This window comes from Marmota flaviventris, chromosome 14 (assembly GCF_047511675.1).
Source record: "Marmota flaviventris isolate mMarFla1 chromosome 14, mMarFla1.hap1, whole genome shotgun sequence".
Classification (NCBI taxonomy): Eukaryota; Metazoa; Chordata; class Mammalia; order Rodentia; family Sciuridae; genus Marmota; species Marmota flaviventris.
In genome coordinates, this window is record NC_092511.1 from 60,314,936 (window position 1) to 60,336,450 (window position 21,515).

At 43.0% G+C, this 21,515-nt stretch overlaps 1 protein-coding gene across 1 annotated transcript; it reads left to right on the plus strand.

Moving 5' to 3' along the window:
• Nucleotides 1-14,810: 14,810 nt before the first annotated feature.
• LOC114091961 (sepiapterin reductase) lies at nt 14,811-19,206 on the plus strand. Its single transcript, XM_027934526.2, has 3 exons — nt 14,811-15,132; nt 16,294-16,584; nt 19,007-19,206. Exons 1-3 carry the CDS (start codon nt 14,811-14,813, stop codon nt 19,186-19,188), a joined length of 795 nt encoding a protein of 264 aa, XP_027790327.2. The 3' UTR covers nt 19,189-19,206.
• Nucleotides 19,207-21,515: the final 2,309 nt, after the last annotated feature.

The following is a 21,515-nucleotide window of genomic DNA, read 5'->3' on the forward strand; positions in this document are numbered from 1 at the left end:
AAAAATAATTCATAAAGGAGAAGACCATAATGTATGAGACAAAATACTGATAAGCTGAATCAAAAGGCTGTACTATAGGGGCTGGGGTTGTGGCTCAGCAGCAGAATGCTCACCTAGCACGTGCGAGGTCCTGCGTTTGATCCTCAGCACCACATAAAAGCAAATAAAATAAAGGTATTGTGTCCAACTACAACTAAAAAGTAAATGTTTTTTTTAAAAAAGGCTTTTTTTTTTTTTAAAAACTATAGTTTGAATATGAAGTGTCCTCCAGAGGCTCATGGTAAATAGGCCTGATGGCCAGAGTGTGGTGCTGTTGGGAGATGGTTAGAAACTAATGGTTGGAGCCTAATGAAAGGAAGTTAGGTCATTGGGGTGGGGGCGTGCCCTTGAGTGAGGATATTGGGTCCCAGGCTCCTCTCTTCGTTCCATCCACCATGAGGTATGTAGGTTTCCTCCACCAGATGCTCCTGCCAGGATATTCTGCCTCATCAAAGGCCTAGAGGTAACAGGGCCAAGAAACCATGAGACAAAATCTTTCCTCACTGTAAGTGCATTTCTCAGTATTTTGTTACAGTGGTGGAAAACTAACATAAGATACATGAAGTTTTTTTTCAGTTCTGGGATTGAACCCAGGGACACTACCACTGAGCTATATTTCCACCCTTTTTAATTTTTGAGACAAAGTCTCACCAAGATGTGCAGACTGGCCTCAAACTGGTAATCCTGAACGTCCTGAGTTACTGGAATTTCAGGTGTGTCCACTGTATACAGCACCTACATTAAAAAAAAAAAAAATAGTACCTGAGAAGGTATTGAGGAAGGGATTAAATGTGCTAGATCTCTCATAATATGGAGGGATATTAATAGCAATAATAATTTCTACTACTTGTTGAATCATGAAAAATGTATTAAGTGCTTTATGTCTAGTGGCTTTGTCCCACCCTCTATTAATATAAGAATTGTTTGCTGGGCATGATGGCGCACACCTTTAATCCTAGTGGCTCAGGAGGCTAAGGCAGGAGGATTGCAAGTTCAAAGCCAGCCTTAGCAACTAAGCAAGCCCCTAAGCAACTTAGTGTAACCTGCCTCAAAATAAAAATTTTAAAAGGGGCTGGGAATGTGGCTCAATGGTTAATGCCCCTGGGTTTAATCTGTGTGTATGTGTGTGTGTGTGTGTGTGTATTGTTTGAATGGCTCACCATTACAACTCCAGAGCTAGCCGGTTTTCTATTTCATAGTAGTCTTTCAACAAGTATTAGTGCAATGTTTAATTAAAACATTTAATAAAGTAAACAAGGTTTGAAGGTATTATATGACCTGCCCAAGACGGTACAAATAAAGGCAAGGATTATAACCAGGCCTCCAAAGTGCAAAGTCATTGTTGTCCTAACACATAATGTTTTGATGACTTTGGTGTGTGCATGGTCCTAGGAACCTAACCTGCGGCCTCACACATGCTAGGAAAGCCTGCTACCATTAAGCCACATCCCTAGCCCAAGGTTTTGATTTTAATGTTGGTGGAAAAACACAAGTGCATGCATTTATAATTTTATTTCAAAAGCAACCATTAGTATAATTAAAGTAGGATTGCAACTTCCAGATCAATAGGAGGTAAAGTAATTATAACAAAAGAAATGAGTAAAGAAAAAGTGAATAAATAGAAAGCTCAACGAAGCCTAGAAATAGGAAGCCTAATAGAAAAATGGGCAAAGAGCATGAACAAACAGCTTAAAGGGTAAGAAAAAAAAATGTACAACCGGAGCTGAGGAATAGCTCAGGGGTAGAGTTTCTGCCTGGCATGCCTGAGGCCCTGGTTTCCATCCCCAGCTCTGCAACTAAAGAACAACCTTCCTAAAATCCAAAGAAATAAAGGAAGGCCGGTGTGTACTCAGGAGTAGAATGTCTGCCCAACATGTATAAGACCCCAGGTTTAATCCCTGCACCACGAAGAAGGGCGGTGGGGCAGAAAGAAGAAAGAAACATAGTGAAATGGACATGCTTACCTAGGTTGGAGTATAAACTTGTTTTAATCTTTTTAAAGCTCATTTTGACAATATCTATTTGAGTGAAGAATATTCAAGTCCTTTTATCAGTTTCCCAGGATTTTATAAATTATTTTCTTTTATAAAAGTTGGTCAAACATGGGGCTCATGTATCTTTATACTCAGACTGGCAATGGGACTGTTTCCATTTCCGTATCAAACATACCAAAAAGAGAGACAGTAATATAATGGGCCTCATTGTGTCCATAAGCCAGATTCGATACTAAAATTAATGTCAAGGTTTTGCCTCCCCTTGCTTTATTAACTATTTTCTCCTTCTCTGTGTGTGTGTTACTGGAATATCTTAAATCAAATCCCAGATTTTGTGTTACTATATGTCTAAAAACTCTGATCATTTTCTTACATAATTATATGCCATTATCATATCTTAAAAGATTAAAAAATAAATTATTGATATAAATTAATAACCAGTCCATATTAAAATTTTCCCACACTATATTATAGCTGTGTTTTTACATTGATTTGGTTGAATCAGAATCCATATGTGTATGTGTGTAAATACACACACACACACACACACATATATATATATATATATATATATTTTTTTTTTGGTACCAGAGATTGAACCCAGGTTCTCTTAACCACTAAGCCATATCCGCAGCTCCCTTTTAGGTTTTCAGACAGGGCCTTGCCAAGTTGCTGAGATTGGTCTCCCAAACTAGCAATCTTCCTGCTCAGCCTCCCTAGTTGCTGGGATTTAGATATGGGCTACCTCACCAGGCATCAAATCTGTATTTTGAATTCAGTTGTAATGTTCCTAATATAAAGTAATCCCTCCCTTCTTTCTTTGTTTGCCATTGACTCAAAGAAACTCATCATAAAGACTCATGTTCTGGATTTTTTTCTGCTTTCTTAATTCATTTTTCACTTCCCATCTCTCAAATACTCTAAAGGGTTGCTGTGGAGTTTACATTTCATCACATCAAAGGGTACATAATACAGAACCTGAACTTCAGATAAGAGCGACCTTTTAACTCTTTGAAATCTCCAAATTACCCAACAGGTTCAGATAGGGACAATCCTGTCCATCTGTTATAAATTTCCCCATGAACTTTTCATCTAATTGTTTCACCCATTGATAATCTTTGCCTGAATCAATTATTTTACTACCAGTTACAAAATAGTAATATTTTTTTCCTCTGTCATTTCTTCTACATTAATTAGCTGAAATTTTCTATAAATTATTCCTGGCTAAAGCCAAATATGTAACAGTGGTCCACTTTATGCTTTGAATATGGCCCTTGCTGCTCTGCCACTGCAACTGATTTTTAAAATGGACATGTTTCTTACTCTTCCCTTCTCCCAGTTCCTCCATAATCACCCCCACTCCCTAATCTCAGGGGAAACAGGAGTACCTTTTTTCCCTATCTTAGGTAGATTTATCCGTCCTTGACTACATACCCACCATCAGGGTGAAGTAATCCATTGGGGTGGCATCACAAGATCTCAGAAATGACTATCCCCCAAATGAACAAGTGAACTCCAGCTCTAACAGAGAACATGTGGAATGTAGCCTTTGAATCATCTCTTAAAAAGCCCCATGCTCCTGCTGATGGGCAGAATTCACAGCCTTTGGGACAGGAGTCCACTGTTTCTCCTTTGCTAGCAAAGCAATAAATCTTTTTCCTTTTTCTCAAAACTGTGTCCTTGTTATTGGATTGGCATCGAGGACAAGGACTGAACTTTCAGCAACAAATTTGGCACCCTAGATGGGACCCTAGAGCAGTCCCCACTCCAGCTTTCTTGGTAGGCCTACATCTCCAAGGAACCCCACTTCCATGGTAAGGATAAAGGTTGCTGGTGAACTTGCTGCAACTGAACCAGAGGAGCTGTTCCTGTGAGTATAAGGAGGGGGTGGGGGACCATCCCAGCAGCTGCTGAAGCTCCTTTTGCTCCTTTTTCTGCCTTCCCTTTCTGAACATTCTACAGGTTGTTCGTCATGGGTCCATCAAGGTCCACTTTGAGAAAAAGGAAATTTAACTGAGGAAATTCGAGACAACTTCGGCCATCTGGTAAGTACCCCGGTGTGCACGCCAAGACCCTTGATTCCACTCATCTGGTTCCTCTTTGTGGGAACATCTGGTCCCTCTTTCTGGGAACATCTGGTCTTCTTTCTGGAGACATCTGCAGTGCCACTGGCGTAGGAGTCACGGTTAAGGATAACTCAGGAACCTAGGGATGTTTACTCCTTTTTGATCTGTTCTAGGTTCTCATCTGTTTGTTGACTTGGGTTTGGGAATTCCCTCTGGTTGTCTGTGTTTTTGTTTTGTTTGTATCTGTTACTGCCACTTTTAAGACATGACCAATACTGCATTGATCCTCTAGGTAGTCTCTTGGGAAAGATCTTAGCTGCTCAATTCAAAGGTTCCTGTTCCATGGTTTGGGCACTCTTCTCTGGTTGTCTCTCTGTGTTGTATCTTGTTTGTACAATCTTGCAATTGGAGTTGGTCTGTTACAGGTAAAGTAAGTTGAAGAAAGGGCCACCTATATGTATAAGTCTAAGATGATGTTTTTCTGCAATGATCTGGCTTTTAAATAGCTTTCTAGATTATTGTATAATCTTGCAGTTGGAGTTGTTCTGTTAAAACTAAAATAAGTGGAAGAAATTTGTACGCGCATTTCTGTGTGTTATAAAGGTTTCTGTCTTTTAGCCATGGTTTTGGTGATCCTCTCTCATCTATTTTTTTGTATGTGTAACTGGCTCTTTATATGGGCATTGGTAGAGATGACCCTGTCTAAGAGAAAGAGAATTTACTGTAACAGAGTCTGGACTTTGAATGGCTTTGCTGTATTATTATACAATTCTGAAGTTCAAGTTGGTTTGTCAGGGGCAAAGTATATGAAAGAGATTCTGTATGTACAGGCATTTATGCAGTTACCTAATAAGGGGTCTGAACCGTCAGGAACTAATTTGAAGGTGCCAAAAGACACTGCCTCTGTGCAAGGATAGCAGGACACCAGAAGAAAGGGTTAAAAAGATTTAAATCTTTTAAACCCAGCACCAGCACTCCCAGCACTGTTTCTTAGCCTGGTCCCAAGCAGTTGCAGATCATCTCATTGTGGTCAAGAACACTGGCCCTAAGTTGGAAAAAAAAAAAAAAATCCCAGAAAAGTTGCCTGGGCTGTAGAAAAATAGCAAAAGGGACCCTGGCCTCAGCTCCTGCCTTCCAGCCCCTTTTGCCCATGGAAAGTGGAGGGTTCTGGCCACAAAGGATGTGGCAGTAGTTTTCAGCACTGTTAGTTTATGACCTAGGGACAGGAATAGTCTCCCCTTTTAAGATCTGACAGTACATCCCATTTGGCCGGGAGATATCCATCACTGAGGCAAAGCAGTTTTTGCTATAACAGTATCCCATCAAACTAAATGCCTGGGAGACTGACAGAATAGATAACTGCACCCAGAAAAGAAAACGACAGAAACTAAGGCCAACTCCAGTTTTGTAAGCAGCTTCTGCAAAGGGGTCTTCAAGGAAGCTTAAATAAAAGGATGGAAACAGCCTCCTCCATTGCATATCAATATGCCTAGTATAAGAAAAAGGCCCAGAAAGAGAGCCTGGGTACAGTTGAAAATGGCAAACTTGCTTAGGGTTGATGGCATTGTGATGATGGTAATGGAGACAGGTCAGGCTCAAAAGTGCCTTGTGCTCCAACCCTTTGAATGCAGCCTGGAAGAAAAAAGATTAAGGCACAGGTTTTCATATGCTGAATTGTCCAAACCTCGCCCTGGATGAAATTTCTTGTGTAAATTAAATGCAGAGGTAACATTCATAAGGACTGTTTCAGACTATGAATTTAAGAAAGGGTCCAAAACTAGAAAAGATAAAAGAAAGTTATAGGTATGGAAATATAATTTAGTAGAGAAAATTAGAAGTAAAAGAATTATTTCTGGATAAGAAAGTATTTTGTCTGGTAAAGTAATACTCTTGGGCTAAAGTCCAAGATGAAAGAAGACAAAACTAAGAACATAAAAAAGTTGTGACTGTTTAAGTAAGTTGCCCAACATTTGTGGAAGACAAATCTCAAAAAGTTTGTTTTTGTGATTCAATTGGCTATAATTAGCACAGTCAAAATTATCTGAACTTTAATGTACTGATATGAAGCAAAGTCTGAAACATTAATCTGCTCTTATCTATCAAGATAATTTTCTTGTATTTGTTAGGTTTTATTACTTGGGAAAACTAAGTCTTAAATGAATTAGGGTTTGTACCTGTTTTAAAGTGTTAAAGATTACTTTTTGCTGGTTAAACAAACAACTGTTATTTAGGTTATAACAATATAGTTGACACCCTAAATATATGTGACTAGGTATATATATGCATCTGAGAACTATATCTGTGTAAGACTTGTTTAAGTGTTATGTAAAAGTTTATAAAATGAAAGTTTATGTAGTTTCCTTTTATACATTGTATCTGACATAGAAGGGCCACATTATCATTTGAAGATCTGTCATATTTGTTTGCTTTGACCAAGTCAATTTATGATCATTAACACTGTTCTCTACATGTAAAACAGATTTAAGGCTATCCTTTGATTTTTTTTAACCCATGTAGGCCTGTGACTATTGTTATCGTACATTCTGGATTCTAAATTGTACTTTCAAAGGTAAACTTAGTTAAATGTAAAGCTTAGGAGAACATTTTGCCAAGTTGGTGTTCTCCAAACTAAAATTATGTTTGGAGAATTCCAAATTCTCAAATTTATATAAAAATAACAAATTTGGGGGTATGGGGTTGTAGCTCAGTGGTAGAGAACTTGCCTAGCATGGGTGAGGCACTGGGATCAATCCCTGGCACCACATAAAAATAAATAAATAAAATAAAGATATTGTGTCCATCTAGACAACTTAAAATCATAAAATATAATACTAATAACAAATTTGGTTGGTATTTATTCATGTCACTTGATGTTTTATAGCTGGATAACGTAACCTGATGTCAATAAATTATATATACAATTTTGTGTTACTTCTCACACTGAAATTGGAATTTAAATGCATTTTTGAAAGACAATAAGGAAATCCTGATCTGTTTAAAGGTGACATTATAAAACATGGAAGCATTGTGCCACTTTTTCCACAAAAAACAAAGTTAAAAGCTCTCTTAGCCTTTCTTTAATTCATGTTTCAGATGTAATGTTGCATTGTCTTAATTATGAAGAGCCCTGACTTACCTGAGATTAGGCCCTGCCTCCCACCTAACTCCATGTTAGAATGGCTCCAAAATAGGCTACACTTCAGCTCATTTAAATTTATGTTCAAAAGATCGATTTTTGTTGTAAAGATTACTGTGATCTCAAACTGTGGATATAATGTATAACTAAGTAAAGGTTCAAGAGTATGAAGTTCATTTTTCTAGGTTCATAGCTATTACACAAACTGAATGTGTTTTTGCTGTTAATTTCATTTTGTATTTTCCTTGTAACTGTTGCCTGTTAGTGTTTTGCAGAGGTACTGCTTCTAAAAACAACAACAACAATAAAAAACCTGGGTTAATTTGAGATAATAAGCCATCATATACAGGACAGATAGTATATAATTCTGACTATCAGTACTAATGCTGACCCCAATTATATGAAAGGGATAACTGTAAAATTATAGATATTGAAGTTATAACCTGTTGCTCTCTCTTAAAGACTGGTGAAGCTGGCTTGTTGGGTGTTCAAAATCAAAAACTTGGAGACCAAAGTCAAGAAAGTAAAAGGGCCAAGGGAAAAAACAGCCAATATTTTGGCCCTTGTGTTCTAAGGTCAGCCAGGACCCAGAGAATGACAGGAACCCCTCTCTGGACCCTGCAACTCTGGTGAGTCACCCAATCTGCTGATCAGGGAGATCAAGAAGACACTAGAGAATAGGAAGCCAACCAGTGCACATTCTGCAAAGAGGAGGGTTATTGGAGATGGAAATGTCCCTGATACTTTCAAGAGAAGCTACATATGGTCAGCAGGACCCTGACCCATCCTGGAAGATGGCACCACTGGTAGAAGAAAAGCTGAAGGAGCCAGGAGGCTTCACATATGTCCCCAAGAGTGATCTCTGAGGAATCTCAGCTGATTTTTAAGAGCAGATAGGAACAAGGTCAGTCTTTTTGGGGGGAGCGGGGTAGGGGGGTGCTGGGGATCAAACCCACGGCCTTGTGTATGTGAGGCAAGCACTCTACCAACTGAGCTATATGCAGATGTCCACAAGGTGGGATCCAGCCCACAAGGTCAGTGTTGACCAACTTGGTCTTAAAGACCTGGCAGGAGAGCATAGCCTCAGCACAGTCCTAAAATGGACATTTAAAAGGAAAAACAATTTTTTAAATGTAACTTAAGATGTACACCTATGTCAGCCCTACAAAAAGTAAGTAAAGCTGGAGGCTGTAAAGAAAGGGTTCTTGTATGAGAGTGCCTAATAATAATGATCCCAAAGTATCCAGAGTTGCCAGTTTGTCCTGAGTTACTTTGAGTTTGATCTCATAGACTTACTAATCTTTCTCACCTTCTACATTTATAAACTTGATTTGTTTTCCACTGATAAGATTATGAGTTACTGTTCTCATGGTTTCAGAAACTGGCTGAAATACCAATTGCTTTTGGGCCAATTGTTTATTTTTTTAAAAAAGTAATGCTTTGCTTCTTGTTAATTATTGGCTTAATATGATCCCTGCCCTATGTATGCCTTGTCCAATCACCTGCCATCTGCCACTGTGGACCTCTGGTCTATTCTGATGCTGAATGCCCTTAACTGTCCACACATCACTTGATAGAGAAAAAGAAATTAGGGTTACTTCCCCCAACTTCACCTGCTTTCAGCAGGAAGTAGTTTGTAGATGTCCTCACCCAATTTCCATAGAAATTAAGTGTAGAAATTGAGAGTGGGTAAATGCAACAGTGGCCTAATTTATGCTTTGAATATGACCCTTGCTGCTCTGCCACTGGAACTGATTTTTTTTTAAATGGGGACATGTTTATTTCTCTCCCTCTCTCCCTATTCCTCTATAATCTACCCTGCTTCTTTTTAAAATATTTTTTTAGTTATACATGGACACAATATCTTTATTTTGTTTATTTTTTATATGGTGCTGAGGATAGAACCCAGGGTCTCACACGTGCGAGGCGAGCGCTCTACCGCTGAGCCACAACCCCAGCCCTACCCCACTTCTTAATCTCAGGGGAAACAGGATTACCTTCTTCTTCATCTTAGGCAGATTTATCTGTCTTTGACTACACACCTACCATAGGAATGAAGTAATCCAGACTTTGGGGATGGTACCAGAAGATCTCAGAAATGACTATCCCCCAAATTAACAAGTGAACTACAACTCCAACAGAGAACACTTGGAATGTAGCCTTTGAATCACCTCTTTAAAAGCCCCTTGTACCTGCTGATGGGCAGAATTCACAGCCTTTGGGACAGAAATCCCCTGCGTTTCTCCTTTGCTAACATAGCAACAAATATTATTTTTTCTTCTTCTCAAAACCATGTCCTCATTATTGGATTGGCATCAGTGGTGAGGATTGAGCTTTTGGCAACATGAGCACCTCAGTGAATCTCCTTGGGTTAGTTGTCATTTTTATAATTGAACTGTAAGTATCGTTGACTTTGAAAACTTTTTAGAAATAATTTCATACTTTTCTTTCTTTCTTTTTTTTTTTTTTTTTAGTACTGGGGATTGAACCTAGGACCTCACACATGCTAGGCAAGTACTCTACCCCTGAGATACATTCACAACCCTAAATTCATACTTTTAAAAAGTTGAAAAATATAATAAGAACTCTTGGTTAGCTGGGTGTGGTGGTAGTTGAAAAACAGAATAAAGAACTTCTGAATAGTTGGTCGTGGAAGTGGTTGAAAAATAGAATAAAGAACTCCTGAATAGCTGGACATGGTGGTAGTTTAAAAAATAGAATAAATAACTCTTGAATAGCCAGGCATGGTGGTGCATGTCTATAATCTCAATGATCAGCTGAGGCAGGAGGATCACAAGTTTGAAGCCAACCTGGGCAATTTAGCAAGACCCTGTCTCAAAATTAAAAAAAAAAAAAATTAAAAGGACTGGGGATGAAGATTAGTGGTAGAGCACCCCTGGGTTCAATCACCAGTTAGCAGGGGGGAAAATAGCCTCCTGAATATCTTTAATCCAGATTTCCTAAATATTTACATATTACCACACTTCCTTGATTCATTTTATTTTTTTCTTTTTAATATTTATTTTTTTAGTTGTTGGACACAATACCTTTATTTTATTTATTTATATGTGGTGCTGAGGATCAAACCCAGGGCCTTGCACGTGCTAGATGAGCATTTTACGGCTGAGCTCCAACCCCAGTCTCATTCTATTTTTTTCCTAAGGCATTTGAGAGTGTGTTTCAGATATGATACCCCTTTACCTCTAAATACTTCACTGTATTTCCAAAAATATAATAATAGTTCACTAGTCAAAAGCAGAAAAAGATATGATGCTAGTAATTAACCCTATATATCTCACAAAAAACAAAATTCACCAATTTCTGTACTAATGACCTTTATTAGATTTAGGCTTTTAACGCTATTTTAATATATTTCTTACCTTTGGGGCATGTGTACCTTTAAAAACATACTACTGCTGGGCTGGTCATATATGCTTGTAACCCCAGTGACTTGGAAGGCTGAGGTGGAAGGATCACAAATTCCAGGCCAGCCTCAGAAAATAGTGAGACCCTGTCTCAAAATAAAAAATACAAAGTACTGGGGATGTAGCTCTGTGATAAAGTGCCCATGGGCTCAAGCCCTAGTACAAAAAAAAAAAAAAAGAAAGAAAGAAAAGAAAAGAAAGAATGAAAGAAAGGAAAAAGGGAAGAAAAAAAGAAAGAGAGAGAGAGAGAGAGAAACCCAAAACAATGCTGTGGATATAGCTCAGTTAGCAGAGTGCTCACCTAGTGTGCGCAAAGCCCTGGGTTCAATCCTCAGTAACACACATATACACACGGGGGGGGAAAAAAAGCAAGGAAAAAAATTCCCACATTGCTGTCAATTTCTACTGCAGTGGTTCCCAGACTTGTACATGAGAATCATCTGGAGATCTTTTTAAATTTCCTAAGTTCAGGTCAGTTGGACCCAGTAGTTATCAAATGCCTAGTGATTCCAATGTGCAGACAGATTCAGGAAATTTTGTGCTGTTTTCAAAGGAATTCTATGAGCTGTGTTGCCCTTGAGATGTTACTCGTGAGACTGGCAGTTGGGGGACTCATGGGGTAGATAAGCATCTTCCTGGGAGGGGAAGAACTTTTGAGGTTCTGCCAAACTAAGCAAACTGCTGTCTTTGGGGGCTCTTCCTAAATGGCTCCCCATAGAAGCAACAATTTCCAGAGTCAATTTCTGATTTTCATCCATCTCTTCATTGTTCTCTCTTTTTCTTCAGAGCCTAGCACATAACAAGAGTTCCACAAATGTCCAGTGAATTCATGGATGAGATTGTGCTTTCACCAACCTGTTTTCTAAGGCCCAGAGAGCAGGGGAAAGGTATTAAATTTCTTTAGAGGCAAAATCTCAGGGGCAATGACACTGAGGGATAGGAGGAGTCAGAAATCATAGAGAATCAGGGGTAATAGGTATCAGAGTTGCTCAGAACTTACTTAATACAGGAAGAAAGCTTTTTATAAGTCTGTGCTGTGGTGCACACCTATAATCCCAGTGACTCAGGAGGTTGAGACAGGAGAATCACAAGTTCTAGGCCAGCATCTGCAGCTTAGCAATGCCCTCAGCAATTTAGTGAGACCCTGTCTTAAAATAAAAAAATAATAAGAAGAACCCAGTGCAAAAAAAAAAAAAAAAAAATATATATATATATATATATATATATACACACACACACATACACACAAAACTTGGAGGAGCCCTGTGGCAGCTCTATCCTGAAAGAGCTGCTTCATTAACATTGAACCAAACACATTTGTGTCTTTCCACAATGTCAAAATTTGTTGAATAACAATAAATTCAAATGATACACCATTTTCATCTGTGGCAGTTCTCCGAATACTGTGTGTCACCTAGTAGTCATAAGCTGGGAAAACATAAATTCTTTTAATCCAATTGAGGATGGGGGACAAAAAGACAGTCAGTGTAAGTAATACATAATTGGGTCCCATCTAGGAAATGGGGGCTGATTCAGCAGGAAATAAAATGTTAATACTTTCAGGACACATCCCCCTCCTCTACCTGTTGCCAAGAATATCTGCCTCCTGGGAATTGTTCCTCCCTACTAGGATTTGTGAAATAACAAATGAAATAATGTCTCCTAGGCCATTCCCTTTCTGCCTGAATCATTATACCTTTGGCTCACCTTTTAGCCATGTAGGCAGGATGGGAGAAGAGGTCATGAGAACAAAGGAAATCTAAAATGTACAAAAGGGGCAGGTTGTCCCCCCACCATTTCCTTACACACCCAGCTCTGGGACCCCTTCTCCTGGGAGAAGTCTATCTCTGTTCTATCCTTTAAATAAAACCTGCTTTCTGTGCTTGTCTCAGCAATTCTTCAGTATTGAATCTTCACATCTAGGGGAATGGAACTTGGCCCTGATGAATTTTCATCACCAGTATCAAAATCATGATTTCTAATGTCATACTTCACACAATGATGTACACATAGGTGACAGAAAGTGTTGAGAAGGCCACAGGGTTACAGGATGCTGAGCCAAAAACACAAGAGATGAACCTAGAGTCAAAGAGTGACTGTAGGTGGTCAGAGAAGGATTTTTAAAAATTATTTTATTTGTTCTTATTAATTACATATGACAGCAGAATGCAATTCAATTCATATTACACAAATAGAGCAAAGCTTTTCATGTCTCTGGTTGAACACAAAGTACAATCACACCATTCGTGCTTTCATATACGTACTTAGGGTAATGATGTTCATCTCATTCCACCATCTTTCCTACCCCCATCCCCACCTTCCCCTCCCTTCCCTTTGCCCTATCTTTTTTTTAAAAAATACTTTTATTTTATTTATTTATTTTTATGTGATGCTGAGGATCAACCCAGAGCCTTGCATGTGCTAGGCAAGCGCTCTACTGCTAAGCCACAACCCCCTCTACCCCCTTTGCCCTATCTAAAGTTCATCTATTCCTCCCCTGCTCCCTGCCCCATCCCCATTATGAGTAAGCATCCTTAGATCAGAGAAGACATTTGACATTTGGATTTTGGGGACTGGCTTACTTCACTTAGCATTGTAGTCTCCAACTCCATCCATTTACCTGCAAAAAATAAATAAATAAATAAATAAAATTGATAAATCTTTAGCCATGTTAACAAAGAGAAGGAGAGAGAAAACTCAAATTACTAACATCTGTGATGGAAAAGGAAATATCACAACAGACACTAAAGAAATACAGAAGATAATTAGAAATTATTTTGAAGATTTATGCTCCAGTAAAATAGAAAAAAACAAAGGCATCAACAAATTTCAAGAGTCACATGATTTGCCCAAACTGAACCAGGATGATATACATGATGTAAACAGAACAATTTCAAGCAAGGAAATAGAAGAAACCATCAGAAGACTACCAATCAAGAAAGGAGCGGATGGATACACAGCTGAGTTCTACAAGACCTTTAAAGAAGAACTAATACCAACACTCCTCAAATTATTTCATGAAATAGAAAAAGAAGGAACTTTCAAACTCATTCTAGGAGGCCAATATCAGAGAAGGATTTTAATGAACCAGTGCTGCAGAGTTGTCAAAGCAGAGGGTTCCAAAGAATGAAGGACAGTAGTTTTAGTTTCAGGATGTGGGAAGTGAGATTTGCATCGTCATCATGAGCAGGAGAAAATATGCTCTGCTGAAATCTGAGGAGAGAGGTTCATTGCTATGCTGATTTTCCTGGGCAAGGCTCTTGATGAGTGACCAGGTGACAGGGTCAGGGTACTGCTGTGTCCAGTCTCAGAGCATTCCTCCTTTTACTGATCTTTTATAGGTGAGGGGTTTGCATCTGATGAGGTTGATTCTCTCCTGTGTCTGGTGTTCCTCATATGATTTGGGATGTCCATGTATCCAGCTACTCCTTGATTCAGTTTGCACATATAAGTTATTTACCAATTTGTACCTGAATGTAGTGCTGGGCAGATGGTGATTGTATACTTGTACAAACAAGGTCTAGAGCCATTCTACCTTGGCACTTGAACTTAAAATGGGGAGCTCATTGCTAACTACTGCTATGCAAAACGGAGTAACTCAGGTTTAGGTAGCGCCTGAAAACTTCTGTTTTATATATCAGGGAGTAACTCAGAGCTGGGCACTGCCTGCTCTCCACAGAGAGGGTGGGTAATTCTCTAAGCCCAGCAGGTACCCTGGCCCTACAAGGCATGGGCTTCCTTCAGGGCTAGTCACTAGGGGACAAGGAGCAAGGCAATCTACGCTGGAAGTGAGGAGTGTAAGGAAGCTGGGTCTGAGCTGAAAGGCAATCCCACAGCCCTGTGCTAGCAGGTGGTTTAGCGGTTTGGCGAGCTGGAGTGACCCGGTGAGCACCCAAGAGCGCTGGGAACACCGCCAATAGTTCGGGGCCACTTCCCTGCGCTTCGTATTTACCTAATCGCGCAGACTCCGGTCAAACCTGCACTCCCACTTCACTTCTGGTACCAGCGAGCTAGGGAAACTGTTCCATCACCGGGCGCCTGAAACCTTAGGTTTCGCCCCCGCCCCGCTGAACAGCTCCTCCCACCGCCACAGCCCCGCCCCGGGCCTTAAGGGTCTCGGATCCCCTCTCGAGCACCTGAGATCAGTGGCATGGAGCCTAGGAGCCACAGGGAAGGCGGCTTTGGCCGCACGGTGTGCGTGCTCACCGGGGCCTCCCGCGGCTTCGGCCGCACGCTGGCTCAGCTCCTGGCGGGGCTGCTGTCCCCCGGCTCGGTGTTGCTCCTAACCGCCCGCAACGAGGAGGCGCTGAAGCAGCTGGAGGCAGAGCTGGTCGCTGAGCACCCAGGCCTGCGCGTGGTGTGGGTGCCCGCGGACCTGGGCTCGGATGCCGGCCTTCAGCAGCTGCTTGGAGCCCTGCGTGACCTCCCCAGACCCGAAGGGCTTCAGCGGCTGCTGCTTATAAACAACGCTGGTGAGACGCGGGGGCTGGCGCGGACTCTCCATTTAAGCGTTCACTTCCCACGTCGCTGGGCGATTCCTACCTAGGCGGGCAGACTAGGCGGCTGAGTCCAAAGGACTAGTTGTTTCATCTGTGGCTGGAAGCTCCGTCCTTGTCCCCATGCCAATCTGATAAGGAGGACACGGTTTTGAGAAAAAGGAAAAAGAGGTTTATGGCTTTGCTAATAAAAGAGAAACAGGGGACTCTGTCCCAAAGACTGTGATTCTGCCCATCAGTAGGAGTAGGGGTCTTTTAAAGAGGTGATTCAAAGGCTACAGTCCACCTGGTCTCTGTTGGAGTTGTAATTTACTTGTTAACTTGGGGGATAGTCATTTCTGAGATCTTCTGGTACCAACCCCAAACTCTGGATTACTTTGTTTCTATGGTGGGTGTGTAATCAAGGACAGATAAATCTGCCTAAAGTGGGGAAGAAAGGTAATCCCGTTTCCCCTGAGATTAGGGAGTGTGTGGGGGGCGGTTATGGAGGAACAGAGAGAGAAAGAACCATGTACATTTGAAAAAAAAATCAGTTGCAGTGGCAGAGCAGCAAGGGTCATATTCAAAGCATAAAGTTACACTGTTACACAGCCTCCATGGCACATGGAAGCAAAATGTACAGGAGGAAGGCCGGGTGCTCTGGTACTGACCTGGTTCTCGACCTGGTCCTCATCCGGACACGGTTGGCCCAATCAAGTTTTCTAAAGTGTTATTGAACTTTACAGAACATTTTGCGCAGCCCTCTCTAGCGAGGGCCTGCGTCAATACACTTCAACTACCCCTAGAGCTTCCTGGCTAGACTCCTGCTCCCCAGTCCCAGAGCAAGACAAGCGCATTCTCAGTGGGCAGCTCGAGTGGTTGGTCTTCTCTCTACATATTAGTCTTTCTTCAGAGCTTGGGAAGCAGGAAACGCCTTGGGAAGTGCGAGGCGGATGCTTGCTCTTGGTCTGGATGGGAAAGGTGTCTGGAGGGCCCTGGGAGAAGAAAGCCCCTCCTGTGCTGGGTTATTTCTTTTGCTTCCCACACTCCTGGTGCTGGGGATTGAACCCACAGTCTCCCACATGCTAGGCAAGTGCTCTACCATGGAACTACATCCCTGGTGCTTCACTGAGTTATTTCCACCTCTGTTTTTTTCAGCCACTCTTGGGGATATTTCCAAAGGCTTCCTGAACCTAAGTGACCCAGCTGAAGCAAACAGCTACTGGGCTATGAACTTGACTTCCATGCTCTGCCTGACCACCGGACTACTGAGGGCCTTCCAGGACTGTCCTGGCTTGATCAGGACTGTGGTTAACATCTCATCCATCAGTGCCCTGCAGCCCTTTAAGGGTTGGGCATTGTACTGTGCAGGGAAGGCTGCCCGTGCCATGTTGTTCCAGGTCCTGGCTGCAGAGGAACCAAGTGTGAGGGTGCTGAGCTATGACCCAGGTAGGTGGAAGGTATTGCCATCACTGTTCCCCAGAATTGGCTGGTCCCCCTCTGAGGGCTGGACAGAGGGCCTAGTCTGTCTCCTTGGGGGAAGGACCCACAAGGTATGTTGTTTCTGAATCATGATCTCACACCTCAGGGAAAGATAGATTCCAGAGAAGTTAAGAGCTGGAAGGAGGGGGTGGGGACTTGCCTCGACTAGAGGGTTGAACAGGGAAGTCTGAGATATTAGATGAAGAACACTAGGGTTTGAATTTTGAGCCCAAACCACCTCATGTGAAATGGTAAAGATGCTACCTGTCTTAACAGGGAAGTAGGGGAGCTAAAGGAGATATGCATGTGAAAATGATCCTCTTCAGTGGAGTACTCTCTAATTGGTAGAACTTCTAGTTGCTCCATAGGACTTGTCACATTGCATTACATTTATAGGTGTACTTGATGGGAAAACCGGTTCATCTGTGTGTGCCCAGCAGCAAGCTAGCAAAGCTACTGGGCTATGAACTTGACTTCATGCTCTGCCTGACCATCAACCTCCTGGTGGTCTTCCAGGATTGTCCCGTAGTGGGACAGTATTGGGCAGTCTGCAGAGAATGTTAGCTGAGTGACATGCAGACAGACATTGTTGAGTGGTGACAACCTAGGCTGAACTGGGCTGGAACCCTTGCAGTGGGCGATGCTGGGATGAATAAGATCATTCCTTGTCCTTGTGGAAGTTGAAAGGTATGGGGTCTTGGGACACCTGGTCTGGTTTCTGACCTCTCCACCCAAATACCACATGCCAGGGCCTTTATTCTAGACTTGCAGTTCCTGAAGTTAGAAGGGGGTGACAGGGCTGTGGTTGAATGTCTGAGCAGCCAGGTGGAGATCCAGCTTTGTGTCCTGGGGACACAGATATAGAGTGGCCTGCCCAAAGCCCATATGTGGCAATACCAGGATTCTACCTTGCTTCCAAGATTTTGATCAGTACCATGTGTGCATCTCATGTTCTCCATTGCTCCCACCCCAGCAAACACATGCAGTTATTCTGGAGCCAACATCCCAGCTCATCACAGGCTCTGAGCTCAGCCTAGAGCTCAGTCAGACCACTGTGACCAAATGTCAGTTAAGCTAGGCGTGGAGATGGCAGATGGCCAATGACTAGGTTTGATGTCAGGAGTCTGGGCATTCTGAGATTTTTAGGAGCTCCCCAGGGCCTGAACAAGGCAGAGATCAGTCTGGTTTTCATTTCAGTTTCTGGAAGAATGTTCTAGGGCTGGGATTGTGGCTCAGCAGTACAGCGCTCACCTAGCATGGGCGGGACCTGGATTCGATCCTCAGCACCACAAAAAATAAAGGCATTGTGTTGTGTCCATCTACACCTAAAAAAATAAATATTTAAAAAAAGAATGTTCTAACAGGTGTCCAAAGATAGAGTGGGCTGTTTGGAAAGGTAGCACATCTCCTGTCATCAGGATGCACAGGTGATTGGAAGGTGTTTGAATGTCAGGAAGGTGATTCTCTTTTCAGCACCGAGATTCTGTGATTTTCTGTCCCTCAGGATCATTAACTCCAGATTCTGGGATGTTGTGATTTCTATATGAAGAATAACAAGTGCTTACAAGAGTTCAAAAGGGAACAACTCCTTACAGATGGGAGATTAGGAATGATTTTACTGGAGGTAGATGAACTTGGTATTGACTCATGAGGGCTGTGTGGATGTTGGCAGGTGGTAGACATGTCCTAGCAGTGCAGGTAAAGGAGGGAAAATATGTTAGAGAGTGACAGGCCTTGCAGTTTGTCTGGAAGCTGATTGTGGACAGAGGGAAGTGAGTAAGGGCGCCTTGAGTACTGGGCCAGGCTATTGGGAAGCCCCTGAGGGGTTTTCAGCAGAGGAATGGGTATGGGATTTTAGAAAATGAGTTTAGCAGAAGGATGGGTTGAAACAGGGAGAGAGAGAACCAGAGCTTTATGAAAAGGAAGGGCCTGGTTGTCAGGGTATGTAGGTGTAGGAGGATCCTGCCTGGGGCCTGGCTGGCTTTGGGTGGAGGGCGAGGTGGGAGGAGGGTGCAGGGATTTTAAATACTGTATATGTAGAAGTGGGAAAATCAAGAGAAGGTGCTGCGGGACTGGAGTTAGTATGTGCTTAACACATATAAAGCCCTGAACTTCATCCCCAGCACCACATTGAAAACAAAGTCAGGGGAGAAGGTACTACTTCATGAGGAAGTAGGACCCATGAAGGGGACCGTGTTTTGTGTGGGCTTTGGAATTTGAGTCTGGAACTCAGTAGTGACAAAGAGGGGACTTTGGCCACTCTGACCATGCATTTGAGCCAAGATGAGGTAGGTATTGCCTCTGATCAGACATGACTCAGCTCCATAGCTTAAATACATAGCAGGGACCCATGACCTTCTGGTCCTGTCTTCTGCTTTTTGTCCTCTAGGTGTCATGGACACAGACATGCAGAAGTTGGCCCGGGAGACCTCAGTAGATCCAGACTTACGAAAATGGCTACAGGATCTGAAGACAAAGGGGGAACTGGTGGATTGCGGGGTGTCAGCCCAGAAGCTGCTGAACTTGCTGCAAACAGACACGTTTGAGTCCGGAGCCCATGTGTCCTTCTAGTAAATAGCTTATGTCCTTGGCTTCTTGGGTCTTTTGGCTTCCACTTTGGGGTACAGCCCAGGAGCCCTGGGGCTGCCCACACCCTTTCACAAAGCCCCCTGCCAACCCTGCCCAATGCAGACAACCATTCATGCCTACTGCCCTGCCCACAAAGGCAGCCAGTGGGAGTGGCAGGTGTCACCAGTTGTCAGATCTGTGTCATGCAGCCTGGCTTGGAGAGAGGTTATGGGTATTGTAGTTCTCTATCCCCAGGATGGGAGAGCAGGAAATGCAGCTGAAACACTGAAGAGAAAAGTTTGGATCTCTTCCCCCTGGCTGGTCCATGGGAAAGGAGGGAGTGATGTGATATGAAGGGTGGCCCATGCAGACTCACAGGTGGCCTGGAGAGAAAGAGGACAGAGAAGGTTCCAACCCACACAGATCCTCCTTGCTTTGGATAACAAACACTTTCTGTCAAATTTCCTGTCCTTATCCTGATGCCTTCTTGCTTTAGAACCCACCTCCCTATAGGCTGGGAGTTTATGTACACAGAGAAGGCAAACACAAATAAAATGAGGCTCAGTCTTCACTAATGCCTCCCTCCTCCTCTCCTAGAGGTCATAGCTGGTTTCCTAGGCCCCAGGGTGGTCCAATGCCTATTAACCCAAACTTGGGGTGTGTTCCTCTTTTTCCTGGGGAGTTGTCATGAAGCTGTCTGCTTCATATCACCAAGGCTCACTCAGTGACAAACCCAAGTAGCCAGTGGTCCCAGATGGATGCTGAGACGCCTGTTTCTTCACTCTTTTGCTCACAATGACCCAAGTCTTTACTACCCTTTTCTTGTCCTGAAGATACTCAGAGTATACATCATTCAGGACCCAACACGCCGCCTGCTCTCCCCGTAGCCCTCAAGGATGGAGGGGTTCTCTGCTTGGTGCTGCTTTGGATTTCCATTTCTACCCCTTGCCTACATGTCAGGGCTCTGAGTGACATCCAGCTACTTTGTGAGCCCCCTTGGCATCATCTATGTGGCCCATGGTCCTGGTCCTCAGTGGAGTGGGCTTAGGACCGGCGTTCCTTCCAGGAAGATGGGAAAAATTCCAAGAGAGAAACCTGAGAAATTCAAACCTTTACTGCTCAAAAGACTGGGGCTGGCTTAGGGCTCCACGGTGGTGCTCTATAGCTAGGCCCCCAGCCCATGTTTGAGAGGAGAGAGCATAGTTCTTGACAGCCAATGCCTGGACTCAGTCCTGCGGCTGTGTAGAAGGGAACTCTTCTTTGATCCCCCTCATGCCCAGCAGAGGGCACTCTGAGGCTGTTCCTCCTGGAGAAGCGGCAGCTGCTCCTGTTGGAGGGCAGGAACTGGAAGCATCCTTCAGAGACCCTAAGGAGTGAGCAAGTGACTTATGCTCTTGCCTTGCCCAGCAGAGCCCCAGACCTCACTGGGGTCAAAATCTCTGGGCTTATCCCTGCTCTGGTGCTTACCAGGTGGTAACCCAGGGCAATTCTCTGCTTTAGTTTCCTTCTCTGATAAATGTGGATTATAATACACTATCTCAAAGGGCCATTATGAATATTAAGTGACTTTATGTTCTTAAGTGTTAAGCATAGTGCTGGCATTACACCATGGATGATAAAACATTACTGCCTTTTTTTTTTGGCAGGGGGTGGGGGTACCAGGGATTGAACTCAGGGGCTCTTGACCACTGAGCCACATCCCCAGCCCTATTTTGTATCTTATTTAGAGACAAGTTCTGAGTTGCTTAGTGCCTCAGTTTGCTGAGGCTTTGAACTCACAATCCTCCTGCCTCAATCTCCCAAGCTGCTGGGATTACAGGTGGGTGTGCCCTGTGCCTGGCCACATTATTACCTTTCAGCATCAGGATCCAGATGGTCCTGGAGCCCCACTGGCAGCCTCCTCTCTAAGTGGCCCAGACACCCTTCCCTTTCTGATCTGTGGCAAAAACTCTTACTGCTCTGCCCCTATTGCAGGCCTCCTGGGGTGGGCCAGGAACTGGGGTTCCATGTGGATAACCCATCATGAATTTGCAGGAGAATGCATGAACTTTAGGCTCCAGAACCTTCATGTAGGGCTTGAGCCAGGCCTTGCTCCCTCCCCAGACTTCAATTTCCTTAGAGCAAATGAACTCCAAAGTTCCTTTCAGTAAACCTTCCTCTAAGGTGTGGTAAGTGTGGTCAGGCTGCATCATGTGGCATCTGGTTCAGTCTCTGCAGTTGGACCCTGCAGAAGCCTGGGCTGCCTCTGCTGCCCTGGTGAGTGGTGGGTGCATTTCCTCCCTTAGCCTCTTGCTCCCAGGGCAATGAGGGTAATCAGTACCAATCCAGCC

Excerpts from the sequence above, each read along its gene's own strand:
- LOC114091961 (XM_027934526.2), top strand. The coding sequence starts at position 14,811 with ATGGAGCCTAGGAGCCACAGGGAAGGCGGCTTTGGCCGCACGGTGTGC. Across the intron at positions 15,133-16,293 it reads GCTGCTTATAAACAACGCTG|CCACTCTTGGGGATATTTCC; the intron begins GTGAGACGCGGG and ends TGTTTTTTTCAG. Across the intron at positions 16,585-19,006 it reads GGTGCTGAGCTATGACCCAG|GTGTCATGGACACAGACATG; the intron begins GTAGGTGGAAGG and ends TTTGTCCTCTAG.